The 20,684-nt window shown below is 36.0% G+C and overlaps 1 protein-coding gene across 1 annotated transcript; it reads left to right on the forward strand.

The window, feature by feature from the left end:
• The first annotated feature begins 341 nt into the window (after positions 1–341).
• On the forward strand, positions 342–20,177 carry LOC307157354 (uncharacterized protein). Its single transcript, XM_079869244.1, has 3 exons — positions 342–391; positions 2,411–2,562; positions 18,289–20,177. The coding sequence occupies exons 2-3, from the start codon at positions 2,478–2,480 to the stop codon at positions 19,767–19,769; spliced, it is 1,566 nt and encodes a 521-aa protein (XP_079725370.1). The 5' UTR covers positions 342–391; positions 2,411–2,477; the 3' UTR covers positions 19,770–20,177.
• Positions 20,178–20,684: the final 507 nt, after the last annotated feature.

The following is a 20,684-nucleotide window of genomic DNA, read 5'->3' on the forward strand; positions in this document are numbered from 1 at the left end:
CATTTCTGAATATTTGTGTACACAATGTCATGGATGAGTTTGGGATTTAAAGTTTAGAAGCAAGTTTCAGCAGTGTTCATCAGATCTTTACAAATCTACAGGTATTAATCATGCTTAGGAAACAAATATGTTTTTTTGTTATACATTCTCTCTCTCTCTCTCTCTCTCTCTCTCTATATATATATATATATATATATATATATATATATATATATATATATATATATATTAGCACATCATTTCACAACAGTTGTATTTCACCAAGAATTCAAATGACATTTTATTTGGATGTTTTTGGATGTAAATTTCAGGACTTTTATTTTGAACTGTCGATATGACGTCATATTTCTGCGCTGCACTCCTGCATTAGTTTTGATTCGGATGAACAGAGGTTTGTGGTTTTTAGCGTTTAAAGTGTTTTAATCGATATTAACCGTTTAATCTATGTGTTTTATGTGATGTAATTGAATTAATTATTAATGAATGTAACATCTTACTGCTTTATCTAACATTAATGAACGTTATATTTTTTTAATAAAGCGCATCCACACATGAGTAATAGAAAAGGTGCGTCTCATTTCGCTCCCAATATTGTGAATTAGTTTATCATAAACACGAATTCAGTCACTGGCAAGTAATGATGAGAGAAACTGAACCTTTTGAAACTGCGAGTCAACTGAATCAAATGCTTCACAAAATGATTCCCTTACGAAAATGTACCATGTTTTAGTACAGTAGCCATGGTTTCACTATGAATTTTGTAGTAAATTCACAATACAGAAATGGTTTTACTACTGCATTAGCAATAAACTACAGTAACTCCAAAATTAACCATGGTTTACTACAGCATAACTTAACTATGGTTAACAATGGTTTTGTAGTATAACCATAAAAGACACAACATCAGTTTATATATATATATATATATATATATATATATATATATATATATATATATATATATATATATATATACATACATACATTTAATTGTTTTTTATTGAAAAAAATACTGCACTAGTTAAAAACTTCCCTTTAGACATTCCTCTAACTTTGTAACTATATCTCAACTAACTCTTATTAGAGTATTAGTAGACTGTCTTCTGAGATGGTATGCACACTTCTGATGTCTGGGAAGTTGGTATTCCAGGCATGAGTCCTCATTTAAAATATTGAACACCTCTTGGAACTCCACCTCAAAGTCATAATCAACATAATTTCTTGACATAAGTGCACTTTTCATATTTTTGAACACATTCTGTATTTTGAGGCGTAATCATGACTGTCAATAAGGTTGAGCAGTCCTTCTACTGACTATAAGTAACTTTACAGGTGCATGTCAATGTATTCTACTAACTCTAACCCCTTATTCTACTAACCTTACCCCTAAAAGTCTACTAATACTCAACTAATATTCTAATGAGAGTTAGTTTACATGTTGGTGCAAATTAAATTAGTCAAAAGAATATCTAAAGGGGACCACTAAAATAAAGTGTAACCAAAATGTCTTCTATTGTCTGAAATCAAACAAATGATTATTAAGCTCAGCAATAAGATGGTTTATACCGACCCCTCTTTTTTTTGGAGGCACATGCATGGTCAATTTAATAAATATTTTGATAATTATGTATCCAGCTATATTAATGTTTCATCATTATAATTTTCTCAACTGCCAACATGCAAACTTAAAGGGATAGTTCATCCCTAATTAAGTCATAATTTGCAGTACTTCAATATTGTTTTGTAAAATTGTAGTTCATTGTTCTGAATAATTTTGTAGCATGAGAAAATGTTCTTACACATGCTACAGTCAGTACTCTCTTTCAGATGATGAAACTGCTGTAATAAAGTCTGTATCATAGAATAGTAACTTGTCATTCTGTTTTTATTTTGTAGATGTTTGTTGAAAACCATTTAAATGTAATACAAGGCAAGGCCCTTTAAAACCATGGGTCAACTATGGTGATACAACCGTTTGAGCTACATGAAGCATGGTTTGCACCAAAAAAACATGGTTACTACAGTTGTAGTTACTGTAATTTTACTGTAGTATTACCAAAATATTACTATAGTGGAACCACGGTGTCAAAAACACAAATGTATAATAACAATTTTTACAAACCAACTGCAAATGTTTTCATGACGGTATAATCTATAGGCTAATATACACATTATTAAATACCAAATATAAATCATAACTATTAAGTCTCTTTATATTTTGTATTCATTATTAATTTGTAGCACTAGATTTTAGTTCTAATCAGGTGATTTAAGTCCATTAACTCTCACTCTGACTGACTCTCTTACCAGTGCACTGAACTACTGAACTAGAGCTGATTGAGACGCACCCAGAGATTTAGTTTGAATTTCTTTTTATTTCTGTTAATTATTCTCATCTTAAACATGACAGATTGTCCAAACACACAGAAAAACTCCTGGTGAAGCAACTGAGATCCATGTGACACACTATTATAAAGATGGCGTTTATTAAAGAGGAGAGTGAAGACATGAAGATTGAAGAAACATTCAGAGTAAAACAAGAAGATACTGAGGAACAAACAGGTTGGTTTCATTCTCAAAGCTGAACTCGGTCATTTGATCCTAATTAAAATGTCCAGCTCTACAGAAATGAATTATATTTTTGAAGAGTGTCTCATTGAGTGTCCTTATTTAGTGGTTTTATTTGACATGGAGTGTGTCACCTCATGTGGAGAGACATATTAAGATCACATGACCAGACATAGTTAACTGACAAGCTGAGCCATATCGCATTAATTATCGCGCAGTTAACTACGGTTCTGTGTTGTAAATGCCGCTCCATCTGAAAGCAGGTGATGCCGATTTACTACTAATCAAGAAACCGGCTTTACTGACGAGATGCGCCTAACAATGTCATGTGATATATCGTCCAGCCCTACTTCAAGTGAACGTGAGAAGATTCTACTTCCATGCTACTTTTTGTGCAATTAACCTTGTCATATGTCTAGGGCCCTATAAAATCCGTTTTATTTTTTCCCAAATTCCGTTTTAAATTTTTTCCCAAATGCTGTTTTTTTCCCACCGAAAATTCTGAAAAGAATCATCTTTTCCATACTGTACATTAAAGTGCATCAAAAACAAGGCAAAATACAGCAAGTAGGGCCTACTCCCTGAGTTATGAAATTAAAGTTGACTTTGTCATCATGTAACAGCCAAGTTGAATGCAGCAGCAGTAATGCACGTATGTAGGGACGTGGTGGCCTTAATAGCGTTATCATTGTACTTCCTGTTCTTCACATGGCTTTTGGATAACAGGTGGTCAGTGCATGTATTTTTGCGCTTCCAGTCAACAGAATGTTGACAACTTACAAAACAAGAGTTCGCCTGACACATAAAAGTCGCATAGGAACTGCTCGGCTCGGTACTGAGGGCTTAGCGTTGAGTTTCTTAACTTTTTCGCTGACGAAAGCAGAGCTGTGGAGAGCCGCTTCGCCATGCTTTCTTTTTTTTGAAGGGGGAGCTGAAATGACGGGAGGGATTGTGTCGCCCAGATTTGCTTCCCCTGGTCTACATTTTCCTCAGACATACGTTTTTCTCCCACACAAAAACAGAATTTTATTGCAAATATGTAAACTTCTGCGAAATTCCACATTAACACTAGATTCCGCGTTAATTTGGCAATTCCGCGATTCCGTCTGCGATTCCGTGATCGCGGAAATTATACATGTCCTATATGTCTTGCACACACCCAATCTATTTTTCTTCATTAGTAATATCTGAGAGATTAATTTGGTGAAAGGCAGCTCTTCACATGCAATTATACGGGCGGTGTTGAATTTCATTTTTAGCTCCTTCCATTCTTTCTCATGTAAACACCAGGTTAAGTAACAATTTAAGGATTATGTGATATGATGCATATATTTAGCAAAAGGCCCCTTACTATAGTTATGTTTCTAGCTCGAAATGCAGATTGAACGATCTGTCAGGCCACAAAGAGTGCCAAAACGACATTTATTGCTTGTATTTTGTGATAAAATCAACAGAATTTGAAAGCTGAAATTTTTGTGGTTGTTTGCTAAAATTAACAAACACATTAAAAGGGACATATTAAAGGTGACAATTAAGGACAAATCTTACTGCGATTATGAATGGCTGTGCTACAAATAATGTGAAGTTCAGGCAGTAACAGAAAATAGTAAAGATTAAAAGATATTGAGAACAAGAATCCATATCTGTTTCAATTAAAAACAAGAATTATTTACGATTAGTTCGCATCCACACAGCTGACACGTTTATCTGTTGTAGTTCATCCATGTTGTGTGCACGAAATAGATGCTGCCTTCCTGCACTTTTACAGTACTTGCATGTTCATTCATTGACACGTTTCCGTCGAATGCTCTCATGCTGGCACAGTCGTCAGCGTTGTTGCTCGATAGAGATGAGGGCCTGCGTTCTAGAGCTGAAACAACTAATCGATTTAATCGATTAAAATCGATTATTAAAATAGTTGTCAACTAATTTAGTCATCGATTAGTTGCTAAATAACTTTTATTTGCCATAAGCGGCTCATTTCGTGCATATTTTAAATCTGCGGTGACCAAAGTGTGGCAGTAATGAGCCACCGGAGGTTTTACTCAGCCAGTACAGCAGGAGAAGTAGCGAATAGCCAATAGCTGGCCTCGTTTTATGTCACGTGCTTCCCGCACAGTGTCTCTGCAACATTCAGCGAGATGGCGGAGGCAGGCGGCAGTGGAGTAAGCTCGAGAAAGAAAAAGAAAAAAGCGGAAGATAAAACTAATCGAACGAAGTCATCAAAAGTGTGGGAGCACTTTACTTTGAGCCTTCAAAAAAGAAGAGTAACCTGTAAACTCTGCACTACTGAACTGGCCTGGCAAAAAAAGCTTGCTACGCCCCTGCACGGGAGTACTACGTCTCTGCACGAGCACCTTAAATTTTCCTTTAAAATGTGAGTTCCATTCAGGTTGCATGCCATTGGCACTTTATTCGAAGGATTGTTTACAGTTACAATTTCACAGCATAAGCTATAAAGCTGTTTCCCAGGTATAAGCTGTGTGTTTACAGGAAAAAAATAATAAAATGCAATTTACTGCAATTTTATTCTGTTTTATTTTTATTCTTCGTGAAAATATGTTCTGAAAGATTCCTTAATAAGCTTTGTTCGGGATGTTAAACTACTTTAGGAGCCCTAAGGACTGCCATGGTGAAAACATTATTTGAAATCTCCTTGTGAAATTTGCTAGAGTACGTATGGGTCAGTGTTTTGATTGCAGAGTTCGACAAAGGATTACTAACACATAATAAAACAACTCCAGGTATGTTTTTGATGAGGATATGACAATGCAAAATGGTTAAAATCTCTAAAAAGTCTATGTTGAATGATAAAGACCCTTATATAATTTACTAATTTACTTGGGAAAAAATGGGCAAAACTAAAATATAAGTACATAAACCGATTAATCGTAAAAAATAATCGGCTGATTAATCTATTATCAAAATAATCGTTAGTTGCAGCCCTACTTATAATCAGGGTCATCTTAAATTTGGAACAATACGGTATTTACAACATGACAATATGTAGCCGGCGTGCTGGACTACTGCGTCTTCTACACTTTTCCGTGCTGTCGTCTCCGCTGGTCTCAAAACATGTCTCTATTTATAGGCTATTGTAATTTTCTGCTCGACCAGCACTTTGCAACAACATAAACTAGTTTCTTCAGCGACTTACAGCATGTCTCTTATAATAATGTCTGAGATGTTTACATTTTAAGTGGCGTGACAAAGCTACATATTAAAACTTATTTCCAGAAATGCTATTTGAATAGGATTTCAAACGACATATGAATGTAGATCAAAACAAATTGCATTTCATGGGATTGTTTGCCGTTCACACGATATGATCGGATTGATTTGGATTTGGACTGAACGAGGCTAAAGTTCCCAAGCAAAATATTATCATTAACATACCTGAAATTAAATAGTCTAAATAGTAGTAAATATTCATTTATACAACCAGTATCATTGTAACAACCATTGTAACCAGCAACATAATAGATTATTTAAATCAAACTAATGATAATAGATTATTTAAATTAGAATGTTTGTGAGTGACACAAACAGTTCAAATCAACAACACAAAATAAACATCTGTTATAGGGCTGGGCAAAAAAAAAAAAAAAGATTTTTCCAACAAATCATTTATAAAATGTGGTTGATTTAATGTCTATTCTCAAAATCCACAAATTGATATTTTTTTGGGATTTGTTTCCATAAACATTGAACATAATATCTGGTTTACGTTAATCTCATTACTAGTCTATTGCACTAGATGTAATCCTTTTATTTACCTTGCATGATGTTACAGCTGGGACCGTCATTCATTCAGTGCTTAACATGGCGGATGCAGGTGCGCCTTTCAGCATGAAAGACGTTCCAGACAGTTGAAGGAATTGTCACTGTCCTGATCGGGCCAGTGCTGCATGGTCACAAAAGTTTATCATTTGCATGCATTTTCAAGCCTTGCCAACTGAAGCATTCAAGTGCAAGAAGACGCAAAAGACAACTCGCACGCAGGGAGTGAAAAGTTTTGTGTGTGCACAAAGGAAGCTACGGAGCCCCTTTTGTGAGCGAACGCAAAGTTTCTTGGGACCATGCAAAGGTTTTGCGAGCAAATGCAAAGTTTCTCGGGAATGCAAAACATTTGAAAGAGAACGCAAAAGCATTGACTTTAAAGCACTGATTATTTAATTTGTATCTTTGTTATATTTAATGTGTTTATTTGTGTAATTACTTATAGATATAAATTATTAGACTTATATAAATATATAAGACTTATAAATTACTTTTTATGAGTTTACTTGTCCTTAATAATCTTTGAAATTTATATTAGTAGTATTAGCTGTGATGTCAACTTTATTAATTACAATACAAAGATACATGGGACAAAAACAATAACTATTTTATACATTTACTTTTGTGTTGGGAATAGTGAAAATTAAATAATTTAATTCATTGAATCGAATTGAAAATCGAATCGAAAATCAAATCGAGATCTTGTGAATCGGAATTGAATAGGGACATCTGTATCGATACCCTGCGCTACTCACGACAAGGAAGCTCTGCTCAAGCCTGGCTCTTTTTGCAACTGATAGGAGTCTCAGGCATCTGCATGGAGTCTCTGTTCATGGGGCTGGCTGAAGAGCTTAGGATGGGTATTGGATGGTTCTCAAACTGCTCAAGGTGGTTACCCATGCGGTAAATAAACTCAGCTTAGAATGGCCAGATAAGAAAAAAGAAGGGAAAAGGAGTAAGATAGATGAACATTTCTCTTAAGCGGGTGGGGACAGCTATCAGTGCCGTTCCGTCAGTTTCTCCCTCTCCGGAGCCAGAAGCTGGTGGCTTCTTCGAACCAGCCTGGCCAGGCCCCAGGTTCTCTATGGGAACGAGGGAGGAGCTAAAGTCCAGTGTGGCTGCCCGTGTCCCCCCTCATCAAGACTAGGGCCCTGGGCATTTCACACAGCCACCCAGAACAAGGACATATCTGAGGACTGTCATCGCTGCTAGGATTAAGCAGTAGGAAAAAGCAACCCTGGTTATGACCTCAGGGTGTTTAGGGCTTGCCCCCTTTGGGGAGAAGAGCGAAGCACCTCAATGGAGACTCCACCCTGAGGTGGTGGAGTTAATTTTCCAGAGGTACAGCAGAGTGGAAGTGGACCTGTTTGCCCCAGAGGAGTCAACCCACTGACCCCTCTGGATTGCCCTCACATCTCCAGCTTCGTTAGGGCTGGATGGTATGGTACAAATGTGGCCAAGGCAGCATCTTTATGCCTTCCCCCGAACGCTCTGCTCCACCAGAGTTTATTAGGACGGAGTTCACCTGTTGCTAGTGGCTCTTTTCTGGCGGGCCATTAGCAACAGCATGGTTCCTGGATCTAATATCTTTTCAACCGAGGTTATTGAGACCATTTTAAGTGTTAGAGCTCCCTTCTCTAGCGAACTTTATGCCCTGAAATGGCATCTCTTTGAGTCATGGTACTTGCAACACCATGCTGACCCAGTGTACTGCCTGACTGGTTCAGTGCTTGAGTTCAGGCGTGCCTTTCTTTAGGATTATCCCGTTATGTTTAAGGTGTATCTTGTTGCTATTTCTGCTTGCTATGCCCACATTAATGGAGCCTCTGTTGGGAGGCTACCCCTAATATATTGCTTCCTTCATGATGCCTGCTTAGTTTTTGCCCCCAAAGGTGCCTTTTTCGACAGTTCTTTCGGTCTTCTTCAAGCCTTCTCACTTCTTCTCACTTTTGCTGTTTGACTTGCCGGAGCAAGAGATGCTAGGATTTACACTGACCGCTCAGACTTGTGGGATAAATCTCATCAATTGCTGGTTTGCTTTAGGGGACGTGGGAAATGTTCCTTAGTCACCAAGAAGCGCTTGTCACATTGGATTGTTGATGCAAATTGCTACTTCTTTTGGTGTCAGAGTCAACTCTTCCAGGGGTGTGGCCTCTTCTAACCCAGCGGGCACCTTGACGTCAATTTGACATCAACAAATAGTCAAGATTTTGACCACCATGTATGACATGCATGAATATGCATATTTTCATTATATTTTGTAATTATTTCCTTGTGGTTGTAAAGATGCCTAACAAAGGTATCAATCTGACATGTTTTTTCTGGTCCCTACATCTCAGGTCAATATCATCGACATTAAATCAATGTTGATTTGATGTCAGGAAACAAGACGTCAAATTGATGTGAAATTTATGTCAAAACAATGTCTGAAATGTCTGAAAAAAGTATATTTATTACTCATTGTAAATCAATTTGACTCATTTTCAACATCTAAAAGACCTAGCCTGAATGATCTTGAAAGTTGTAGACCTGGGTCTATGTATTTTGCATGTGTGTTTTTATTTATTTAAATCCTAGCATATTTACATTTAGTTCACGTTTAAAATGACAGCAGACACTATAATTGCATATACTATAAAAGGTCAATTTAATCTGATATTGGAGCTTGATATTGAATGATATCAAAATAGCATTAAAATGACATCAACATCATGGCATCCTGATGTCAAATAGATGCCCAGCAGGCACAGGATATAGACTATAACATCGACGTTGGATTTTGGTTGAAAATTAAAGTCGGGTTGATGTCTAAATCCAATGTTTGTTTGACGTCAAGCTCCAACGTTGGGCAGTCGTTGAATTTTGGTTGGAATAAACCAAACAAAAAGGTGAAATGCATGGCCGTACATTTATTACCAGCTTCACTTAAAGCTAACCAGATTTACTTTATTTAATTTCCGGTTTAAACAAATAATATTTTGTATTTTAAAGTCACCATGATGGCGGTTAGCGTTTGCTTTAGTTGTGTTCTTGACCCTGGACTTTTTAATGTAAACTTTTCTCTGGCTGCTATAAATGTGTGTTTATAAAGCACAATTATTATAGCTAAAAAAAAGCCTTGAGGAAAAGAGATCAGGTGATGTTGGCTGATTATTGATGATGAGGATATCATCATGTTATTGCCAGAATCCCTGATCTTATTTAGTGTCTAATGCTTTGATTATATAGGATTTGTGGTTTTAACTTTGTTTTATTCATAATATAAGTCATTTGATTCTACAGCATATCTAACAATGTTATCAAAAAATATACTTGATTTTTAAAAACTATTTAGTGCACAAAAACTTTTAATCTATGGCAGTACTTAGACACACACAGACATCAAGAAACAGCATATGAATCTCAACAATGGTGACAATCAAACAAAATATCCAGATAATCAGATCAACTCCAGCTGCATAATTTACTAAAGCCGCAATTGCATGCTGGGAGATAAGGGTGAGTTGTGATTGGTGGTACCCAGCATGCACTGCAGCTGAAGCATTTCATTGATTGTCACCATTGTTGAGAGTCATACGCTGATTCTTGATAGCTAAGTAATAATGTAGATGAAAAAGTTTAATGCATTAAATGTTTTGAAAATCCTTTATATTATTTAACAAACATTGCTCTCATGCCGTAACATCAGTTGTCTTCTATTATAAAACAATATTAAAAACACAGGTCCTATATAATCAAAACATTAGACACTGAATAAGATCAGGGATTCAGGCATTTACATGATGATAACATCACCATCATCAATAATCAGCCAACATCACCTGATCTAAATTTTCTCACAGCTTTTTTGCCATAACAAATGTGATTTATAAACACACAGTTATAGCAGCCAGAGAAAATGTTATACTAAAAAGTCAAGAGTCCAACTAAAGCAAACGCTAACCACCATCATGGTGACTTTAAAATATAACTTGATTAAACCGGAAATTAAATCAAGTAAATCTGGTTAGTTTTAAGTGAAGCTGGTAATAAGTGTACGGCCATGCATTTCACCTTTTTGATTAGTTTATTCCAACCAAAATTCAACCACTGCCCAACGTTTGAGCTTGACGTCAAACAAACATTGGATTTAGACGTCAACCCGACTTTCATTTTCAACCAAAATCCAACGTCTGACCGATGCTGTAGTCTATATCCTGTGCCTGCTGGGATCAACATCATGACATCTTGACATCAAATAAATGTTGAACTGACATCAAATACCAACAAAACATGACATCAAACTAACATCAAAATGACATCAACAGAGGTCAAAATCTTGACATCAAATTGACATCGACACTTTGACGTCAATATGACTTTCATTTTTGACCTATTTCGTGACGTAATTTTGACATCAATGTTTGATGTCACATTGATGTTAAATTGACATCAAATGCCCACTGGGAAGGAGTTATCTAAAGGTGCACCTTTGTAAGAAGTTTGTGCTGCAGCAGAATGGTCCTCTCTGCACACATACCAGGGTTTCTGCAAGTCTTAGAAAAGTTTTAATTTGCCTTACAAAAATTAAGGCCTTAAAATGGTCAGAACAGAAAGTCTTAAATTTATAAAGTCATTGTATTAAATGTTGCAAGCATTACAAAAAAGTAATATCTTCCTCAGTATTTTTGTCCTGTTTTCCAATACAAATATTTAAACAAGTTTAAATCAAGATAAATGTACTTGAGATGTAAGTGAAAAATGCTGTCTTGAAAAAAATGAATAAAATTAAGTGAGATTATGTTTAAAACAAGAACAAATGTCAAAACTTCAAAATTAAGCAGATTTTTTTTTTAGCCCATTGGCAGATATTTTTTCTTTCTTAGTCAAAATTCATTTTGATCAATTTCACAGAAAACAAAGACTTAATATTTTATGTAATTTTACATCTGAAGTAAATGTATCTTGATTTAGGAATCTTTAGATATTAAAATAAAATAAAAAAAGATAGAAAAATACTGAGGAAGAACATAACTTTTTAAAGTTTGATGAGAAGGTACAGTAAAAGTTATTACCATATTGAAGTGGTTTTGAGCAAAATGAATCAAGGTTTTTTTTTGTTTTTGTTTTTTTTAAGTAAAATGAATTAAAAACTCTAAAGTGTTTCTCCTTAAACATTTACATTTAGAGAACATTAATGTATTTTGTTTCCTTCAATTTATTTATTAAATATTTATTTGGTCTTAAAAAGTCTTAAATCTACCTTCATAAAATCTGCAGAAACCCTTACAAACGATTTTACAGCTTGGATATGGATTTGACTCTAGGATCTCAAGTTCTTTCTGATTAATAATTTTAACGGACTAGAAGGTTGTATATGCGTACTTCACAAACTTGCATCTCTCAGTTCACCAGAATAAGTCTGTTAGGTGTGACCTCTCTGAGGCACTACCTAAGGGTGCGCCCTTATAAGTGTTTGTGCTGTGGCAGGTTGGTCCTTCCTACAAACATTTATACATTTTTTCTTTCTTGGTTATTCTTTAAGTTATTCTTGTTATCAGCTTTTTCATCTTACCTTGAGGCACTCGGTATGGTTCACTTTTAGGCACTGGTGCCTACTCTGGGAGTATGGCCCTTTCTAACTCCTCTGGGTTAATCTTTTCAGTGGACATGCCTTCAACTTTGTTGGTTAGGTCATTTTCAGTTAACTATGAGGCATGCAAAACTGCTTTGCCTCTAGGCATGGAAGCTCACTCCACTTGGGGTGTGACCTCTTTTAAAGCATTTGTGAATGCACTTTAAAAAGATTTTTGGGCTGTGGAGTTATGCTCCTCCCCAACCATCCTCTTAGGGTACAGAAATGGATTTTGTTTTGTTTTGTGTGGAATCAGGGAAATAAATTTGGAAATCCACTGTCTCCTCAAAAGAGTCCGTTTGCAAGCAGCAGAAGGGCACCTTATGCGACACACAGTAAACCTGTCTTGTTAACTCAGCTGCGCATAATAGCACCGAATTAATAAAAAACACAATATATTGACCCACGTTCTGTTTTCTATCATGCGCCGTGCATGTTTGCGATGACGTATAATGCACGCAAATGCACCAGGGTTCGATAGAATCAAGTCGAGTGTGAAACAAGACCAACGCCGCAGGGGGCTCTAGGAAAAATCGCGCTCGGGCTCGAACTGCAGCAAACGAGCCCAGTGTAAAAGCACCCTAAGACCAAATAAAGTGATTTATGAACGTCAGCAAACATTTTCTTTTTTTGTTGAATTTTTTTATTCCCCAAATGAAAAATACGTTCAAATGCTTTATAGATTAAAGAAACAAATAAAAAAAATATTAACCTTGTCTTTAATTTTACACAAAATAAATCATCTTAGAGTTCTTATCTGAGAAATGACGATCCGTTCCATGAAGAAAAATAAATAAATTATTAGAGGTCGACCGATTCATCGGTTTTGCCGATTAATCGGCACCGATAGTTGATTTGGTGGAACTATCGTTATCAGCAAAAATGCATACCGATAGTTTTTCCTGGTTGCGTCCGTTGTTGGAGCGGCTGAGAAGTGTGCGCTGTCATTCATTACACAGTAAGAGAGAGCTGAGAAGGGTCTGCTGGCATCATGCAGTACAAGAGCGGCCTCTAGAGGTGTAATAAAAACTATCGCTGATGCCTCTTGTTGTTTATTTCGACACGTGATTCTGCGTGCTGCAGCCTGCACTGAGAGCACACGCGCTGCGTGGAGAGCGCTGACATCAGATGCGCGTTTAAAGCACGACAGCTAAAAGGTAGCCTATGTATACCGTACATTTTGTCATATCATTATAAATTGATTAATTTGTTGACTAAATGCTCCATTAGTAGAGAAAGAACAGCACAACAGTATGTTTGTGAGAGGAAGCTAACATTAGTAGTAGCCTACCTCAAGCGGTTAAAACACTGACAAAAATAAACGTAAGTCCGACCCGAATGTTTAATGTCTCAATTGTTACCTCTTTTTGCATTAGTTTATATCCAGCTGGTCACTTTTATGCATTTAATATGCAGAGAAGTTGCATATTTAAAGCTAGAGATGTAAGATAGCAAACTGATATGTTCATACAGCTGACAGAAACATATCAGAAAAGCATTCGATTTCAGTTATTTTTTCATCATCACTTTAATACGTTTTGTTATTTTGATTAGATAATCATCAAGTGTTTATAAAATAGAAGCAAAAGTGTGAGACTATACATTTCATATTTATGTTATTTCAATGCTCTGGCGTTGTAGATATTGAAGCATGACTGTTTGGATTTATATGAAATGATAACACTTACAATAAAATTCCATATGTAACATTAACTAAGGTTAATAACTTCTGTATAAGGATTGTTCATTATTTGTTAATTAACATGTACTAATATATTTTTAAATTAAGGTTTTTATTTGTTAACCAGATTAATGCACTATCAAACTAACATGAATGATCAAGGTGCAATTAATTTGCTCAAATATTATACTGATCAAATTTTGTTACTTTTTTTATTCATTAAGTTGGTTTGAAAAAGAACAGTTAAACAGTTACATTTTGAATGTAACTGGTTTTATTTGTTATTTAGAGTATTACTTTTTGTTTCAGTTTGAATGAATGTCTTTTATTGACTTCAATATTTATTCATATTATATATTTATTTCATTTAGCATGTTTTCATGGTTCAATACAGTTGTATTATTTTTATAATAAAGTTCAGCACTGTTTTACTTGGGAGTGCTATGTTTGTTTTTATCCAGTATCAATTTTAAAAACTATCGGTTGATTAATCGGTTATCGGCAAGTATGGCCCAACCTAGCTATCGTTATAGGTAAAATCCACTATCGGTCGACCTTTATAAATTATTCAATCCGAAGAAAAACATTGAGTGCGTTGAAATAGGTTGCTCTGCTTTAGCGTTGACAATTCAGACTGACAGATGAACAAAACTCCATAGAGGAATCCAACCAAAGGGCAAATTCACACCGAACAGAGCTGAACAAACCCAACCATAGGCATGAATCCAAACTCACCAACGGCAATAAAGTGAGAAAAAAGTAAAGTCCTTATGTCGAGCTTAAAACCAAAGTTTCCCAACTAGGACTTTTTAGATAACCAGTTCAAGGTAGCCATAAAGAAACATGCTGAACTAATTCTTCAGGCAAGCACTCACCTTATATACAAGCCATGTGAGTCTAAAGTGTGCCCTCTAGTGCCTCGTAGTATTACTAGACATAGAATTTGTTATTCCATTCCTCTATGGATATGGAAAAACTGTGACAGATATTTCACTCTGTTACAAGCTACATCACAATGCAGCGGAGCCTACAAAAACATATTCAAACAGGTGCTAAATAACACACATATAATTGACAAATAACAATAACAGTCTGTGATATAACAATAACAACACAAACGGTGTGATGACACATTTCTCTGTAGTATCTTGTTTAATATGTGCAGGATGAAGTGCTTCATCCTTAAAGGAGAGCTTATTTTGACCTGGGAGTACGGAGCAGGAATGTCGCCTCAACTAGAGCTGCCAGATTTGTGCTCGTTGTATATCAGTACTTTTACATTAGGGCTGCTCGATTAATTGCAATTTACATGTAATCGCACTTAAACAGATTTGGCTTATCGTGATTTTGAAATCGCAAAGGCTTTGATTATTTTTTATGCAAAGCTTGTCATTGATGGACGGCTCTGTAAACGCTGCTCTATCTGAAAGCACTGTGAGTTTGAATCACGCATTTGAAAATTTTTAATCACGCATTTGAAAAAACAACACACGCCAAACATCTTTCCAAACATAAGAAGCATTTATGAATCTCTTGTCCAACAAAATTTGACAACGACAACATTTAATAACATGCTTTTACTCCAAACTCACTTCATAACGACAGTTGAGCATCCTTCTGTGAGATGATATGGCTTCTTATACAGAATAAGGCAGTTGTGTGTAGGGCTGCACGATATTGATGAAAAATGCGATATGCGATAACTCATTAAATAATGCGATATTTGATATGCGATACGATAATGCTTAAAGTGTGTAAAATAAACTTAAATTATCTTTAAAATATATTTAAAATTATATAACCTACATATGTGTTTCACATTCTTTTTGTGACAAGAAAACATCCCTACAACTTCTGAAAGTGAACAGCAGTGTTTTACTGTAGCATAAGAAGTGTTTTTTTAACATCAGTGTAAACCACGGGGTTTAGGATTTCAGGAAGGCATACATTAGGTTTATTTAACAACAGAAACTGAATAATCAAACGTAAAAATAAAACACTGCTTAGTTTTCACTGTGAATTAAATATACTGATTCTTATTAAAGCTACAAAAGTTATTCAGCCAAGAGCAGTGAGTGATTTTCTCTTTGTCTTTTGTTCATGACCCCAGTTATTGCAAGCTGTTGCGATATGCATATTGCGAAATTTGCGATATTTCGATAATTTCGATATATTGTGCAGCCCTAGTTGTGTGTTAATTAGTCATGTTTAATCAAAGTGTTTCAATCTTCTGTTTATTCAGCTACAGATAGTATGAGACCCGATTGGGATTTCCTGGAATGATGTGTTATTGTACTTCTGGACATTTTTGTTTGTGTGAGAGCGCCCTCTGGTGTTCAGATGGAGCAGCATTTACTACCTATCAGCGGTACTTCACTGAAAAGCTACACATAAAATAATCACAGCCTTTGCCAAATCGTGTGCGGTTTCATTGCGATTAATTGTGCAGTCCCATTTGACACATTTGTTGCAACTTACAAAGTCCAATTCTTTCCATTTTTAAGTAACAACTGAGAAATTTGTCCAAATTTCAGACTTACTTTGTTTTGGTTTTGTATAGTAAAAACTTGCATTTTCTCACCTTAATTTGTTGACCCAATCCTTCTTGTTAAATCCTAGGTTCTGCTGTATATATTTTTTAGATATAAAATATATCCCCTGCGAGATTTGTATTGGGTCCCAAGGGATCCCAGTCCCAAAGCGGTCTACTGTGGGTTGATTACTTTGATTACTGCTTGCTTGAAAGTATATGAGACATGTCCTTAACCTGTTAACCTTTGCCAGTGCGCCGGCGCACTGAATCGTTTTTTTTTTTTTTTTTAGTTCAAAGTTACTATCAGATTTAATGTTATAACTTGACAAACTATACATCATTAAAAATATATAAGACTCAAGTTTCAGTATTTGACCACTATTGTATTCTGAGAAACTTATAGTGACAGTTATTTCTTAATTTGTGTCAGGAGCTATGAAATGAAAAAATGAGTCGATACCTTTAATATGAATAATGACCGTCAGCCGCTCCCATTCAGAAAAAAACTCCTGTGCTGTTGTCATGACAGCGCTTGACAAAACAACGTCCCTCAGGGCTTTTAGCTCAAAAATGTGAAGATTTGGAGAAATATTGATAGATTCTCATAGGTTTACATCAGATTTCTGTAGACAGGAATAATATTTATTGAATTTATACCCAAATGCGTCTATGTAATCATTATGAGCGCTTGATACTCTGATTTACTGTGTTTTCAATCCATACCAGCAGCCTGAGGGCGCCCTATGCACAATAATAGTCCATATATGGAACATGAAGAAGAGCCATAATCATGTAACATTCCAGGAAGTCATGTAACATTCCCTGACACATACAAAGCTAACAGAGATCGCTGTAACATGCAGATAAAGACGTTTTGAAGACAATAAACATGATTGCAATGATATTTGATTTACCTGTGTTCTTCGAGCCATGCCAGGTATTTTCATAATAATAGATTATATTTATAATGTAATGCTAATCTATATAGACTTTATCATCGTGCAGAATACTATAAAATAATATATTTTCTGTCTGATTTTCTTATCTGAAGCCAAATTAGATCACAGAAGATTATTTAAAACACTCGACTTGCGTTATAAAGTAAGTTTGGAGCACAAACATGTTTTTAATCTCATAAATTGTCGTGTATTGATGGTGTGCTAAGCTAACATGCTAGCTAGCCCCAGGTGCACCTGCCACCTAGCAGTTATTCTTTTATGATTTTTTTCTAAATTGGAATGCTTACTGAAATGTTTCTTTATTCAATAAGGGCATTTGATACAGTTTCAAATGTGAAGTGAGAACTTTGATAAAAGAAATTAGGGATTGAAACCCTATGAATAGCCTGTCGTTAGGAACTATAATGCAGACAAAAGAAATGCATATTTAGTGCCATAACCAGGCTGGAGAGGTGTGAATGTGTGCAGGAGAGACTGACTCTGAATGGGGCTCGTTTGCACCACAAAACAATAGAGACAATAGACTGAATGGATGCTTAGATGATGACTAAACATCAGTAGCATTTTAGAGTCTAATCAAAATAAAGTCATATGACATGATCTTGAAAAACATTTAACTAAATACAGAGTTTTAGACTTATCATCTTCAGATTTTAAATATAACATGGTCAGACATGTGGCTTTAGCTGCAGTGCATTTCTAGATTGATACAATGCCAACTTCAATTTTATTTTCATGAAGATGTTTCATAAAAATACATTTCTAATAACTTTACAAAACTTTGAAGCTATTTATAACATTTTTTTTCATTTTGACAATAATTAATTCTACATTTACAATAAACTGCCAGGTGTCAGCTTTCAAATGAGATCATACTTGTGCTTTTAGTACCAAGGGTTCATGAACTGTATCTGTTTCAGTTTGGGTATGCCATTTCTGGGGTTTTTTCAAAAGTGGGGTTGCAGCTTAACAGGCTAACGAAAAAACAGTTAAAAATATTGGTGAGGTTCTGAGATTACAGGTTACACCTCTTTCAGTAGATTTGTGGGATCTAGCAAAGATCTAGAATACATGTTGTTGTATTTCATTTTGATGTCCATTGCTTTGTGCCATTGAACTGGGGTTAACTTATATTTGTCTTTTTCCTCTTTAGACCTGATAGTTCTGAAAGTTGAGGGTGAAGAACTGTATAATATGGAAGAAAAAGATCTTCAGGAGAAACATCATGAGTTTATGACTGGAGAAAAATCTTTTAGTGACTCACAGACCGAAAAGACTTCCTCACAGGACAAAACTCAAAAAACAGGAACTAGAAACTTTAAAGTTCACATGAGAATTCACACTGAAGAGAGACGTTTCACCTGCCAACAGTGTGAGAAGAGTTTCTCGCTGAAAGGAAATCTAAAAAAACACATGAAAATTCACACTGGAGAGAAACCTTACACCTGCACTCAGTGTGGAAAGAGTTTTACACAGAAGAAAAACCTTGATGCCCACATGAGAATTCACACGGGACAGACCCCTTATACCTGCAAACTTTGTGGGAAGAGTTTCTCACTAAAGGGAAATCTTAAAACTCACATGAGAATTCACACTGGAGAAAAGCCGTTCATATGCCCTCAGTGTGGAAAAAGTTTTAGACAGAAAAAAAACCTTGATGCCCACATGAGAATTCATACTGGACAGACCCCTTATACCTGCAAACTGTGTGGCAAGAGTTTCTCACTAAAAGGAAATCTTACAACTCACATGAGAATTCACACTGGGGCGAGCCCTTTCACCTGCCAACTGTGTGGGAAGAGTTTCTCACTAAAAGGAAATCTTAAAAAACACATGAAAATTCACACTGGAGAAAAGCCATTCATATGCCCTCAGTGTGGAAAAAGTTTTAGACAGAAAAAAAACCTTAATGCCCATATGATAGTTCACACTGGACAGACCCCTTATACTTGCAAACTGTGTGGGAAGAGTTTCACACTAAAAGGAAATCTTAAAACTCACATGAGAATTCATACTGGAGAAAAGCCGTTCATATGCCATCAGTGTGGAAAACGTTTTAGACAGAAAAACAACCTTAATGCCCACATGAGAAGTCACACTGGAGAGAGTCCTTACACCTGCAAACTGTGTGGGAAGAGCTTCTCACGGAAAGAAAGTTTTAGGATTCACATGAGAATTCACACTGGAGAGAAGCCATGTGTATGTAGTCAGTGTGGAAAGAGTTTCAGATGTAAAGGTACCCTCAATCACCATATGAAGATTCACTCAAGAAAGGAATATTTTATATGTCATCAGTGTGGCAGGAGTTTCACAGACAGGAAACATCTTAAGAATCATGTAAAAACTCACACTGGAGAGAAGCCTTTCATGTGCTATCACTGTGGAAAGACTTGCATAAACAAATCAAACCTTGAGGTTCACATAAGAATTCACACCGGAGAGAAGCCTTTCACCTGCCCTCAGTGTGGAAGGAGTTTCACACGTAAAGGAAACCTTAACATTCATGTAAGAGTCCACAAAGGAGAAAGGCCTTACAAGTGTCTTCAGTGTGAGAAGAGTTTTACATTTCACACAATCCTGAAACGTCATTTACAAACTCATTCTGTAAAGATAACGCAGTGTTCCTCAGTGTGACAAGAGGTTTCGAAAATGGAGCAGTTTCAACAATCACATGCATATTCACTTTGGAGGAAGGCCATTTGTGATCAGTGTATTGTTTTTATTTTCCCTTTGCCATCACACTTACAGATGCATACAAAAAGTCATGCAAATTTGAGACCCTGTTTGTGTTCTTTGTGAAAGTATGGCACCAGAAAATACATATCTGTGTTAAATCTGTGTTCACACCACAGCTGAATGTTGGCCACACCTGATTGTCCACCTTCATGACCACTTGTTTTATAAGAATCCTTCATTGCAGCTTTTTCTTTTCTTTTGTGCATATGAACTCCACAGCAGACCATCTCCTTTGCTATAGTTTAAAATTGTGTCTTGCAGTGAAATGACAATGTACCTGAAAGATTATAAATAAAGGACATAAACTGAACAAAATAATGAACAATGCACTGCATTATTTGATTCATCTTTATTGAGTGAATGCACAGGTAAACATGTTTTCAATCTGCACTTTAATAGGGCTACTGTTGGGGCTCATCCAGTGGCACAGCTGGTTCCAGCTGTGGGTTGTATAAAAGCTGTAAAAGTTGTGTTTTTTGCTTCTCATCTCCAGTCTCCCGGATCACTTGCCAGCCATCCTCTGCCACCACATCAAGATAAGAACTGTTATCATTCAACCTAGAGGAGGATTTTTTTGTGGGCTGGACAATGCGACCCGCTGTGTGATGCCGCAAGGAGACCCATCCTGGACGCTGGAGAAATACATCAACTTCGCGCTATGGATAGATGGGTCCTAGTTCCTCATTGGCAGAGCGGAGGAATCGTCCACCATAAACCTGAGTGTCATCTGCATAAAAGTGACAACTGAGACCAAGTGATCTTAAAAGTTGACCAAGAGGATAAATGTAGATGCTATAAAGTATAGGGCCCAAG

The sequence above is a fragment of the Squalius cephalus genome (assembly GCF_949319135.1).
Source record: "Squalius cephalus genome assembly, chromosome: 4".
NCBI lineage: Eukaryota > Metazoa > Chordata > Actinopteri > Cypriniformes > Leuciscidae > Squalius > Squalius cephalus.

Excerpts from the sequence above, each read along its gene's own strand:
- LOC307157354 (XM_079869244.1), top strand. The coding sequence starts at position 2,478 with ATGGCGTTTATTAAAGAGGAGAGTGAAGACATGAAGATTGAAGAAACA. Across the intron at positions 2,563-18,288 it reads AGATACTGAGGAACAAACAG|ACCTGATAGTTCTGAAAGTT; the intron begins GTTGGTTTCATT and ends TTTCCTCTTTAG.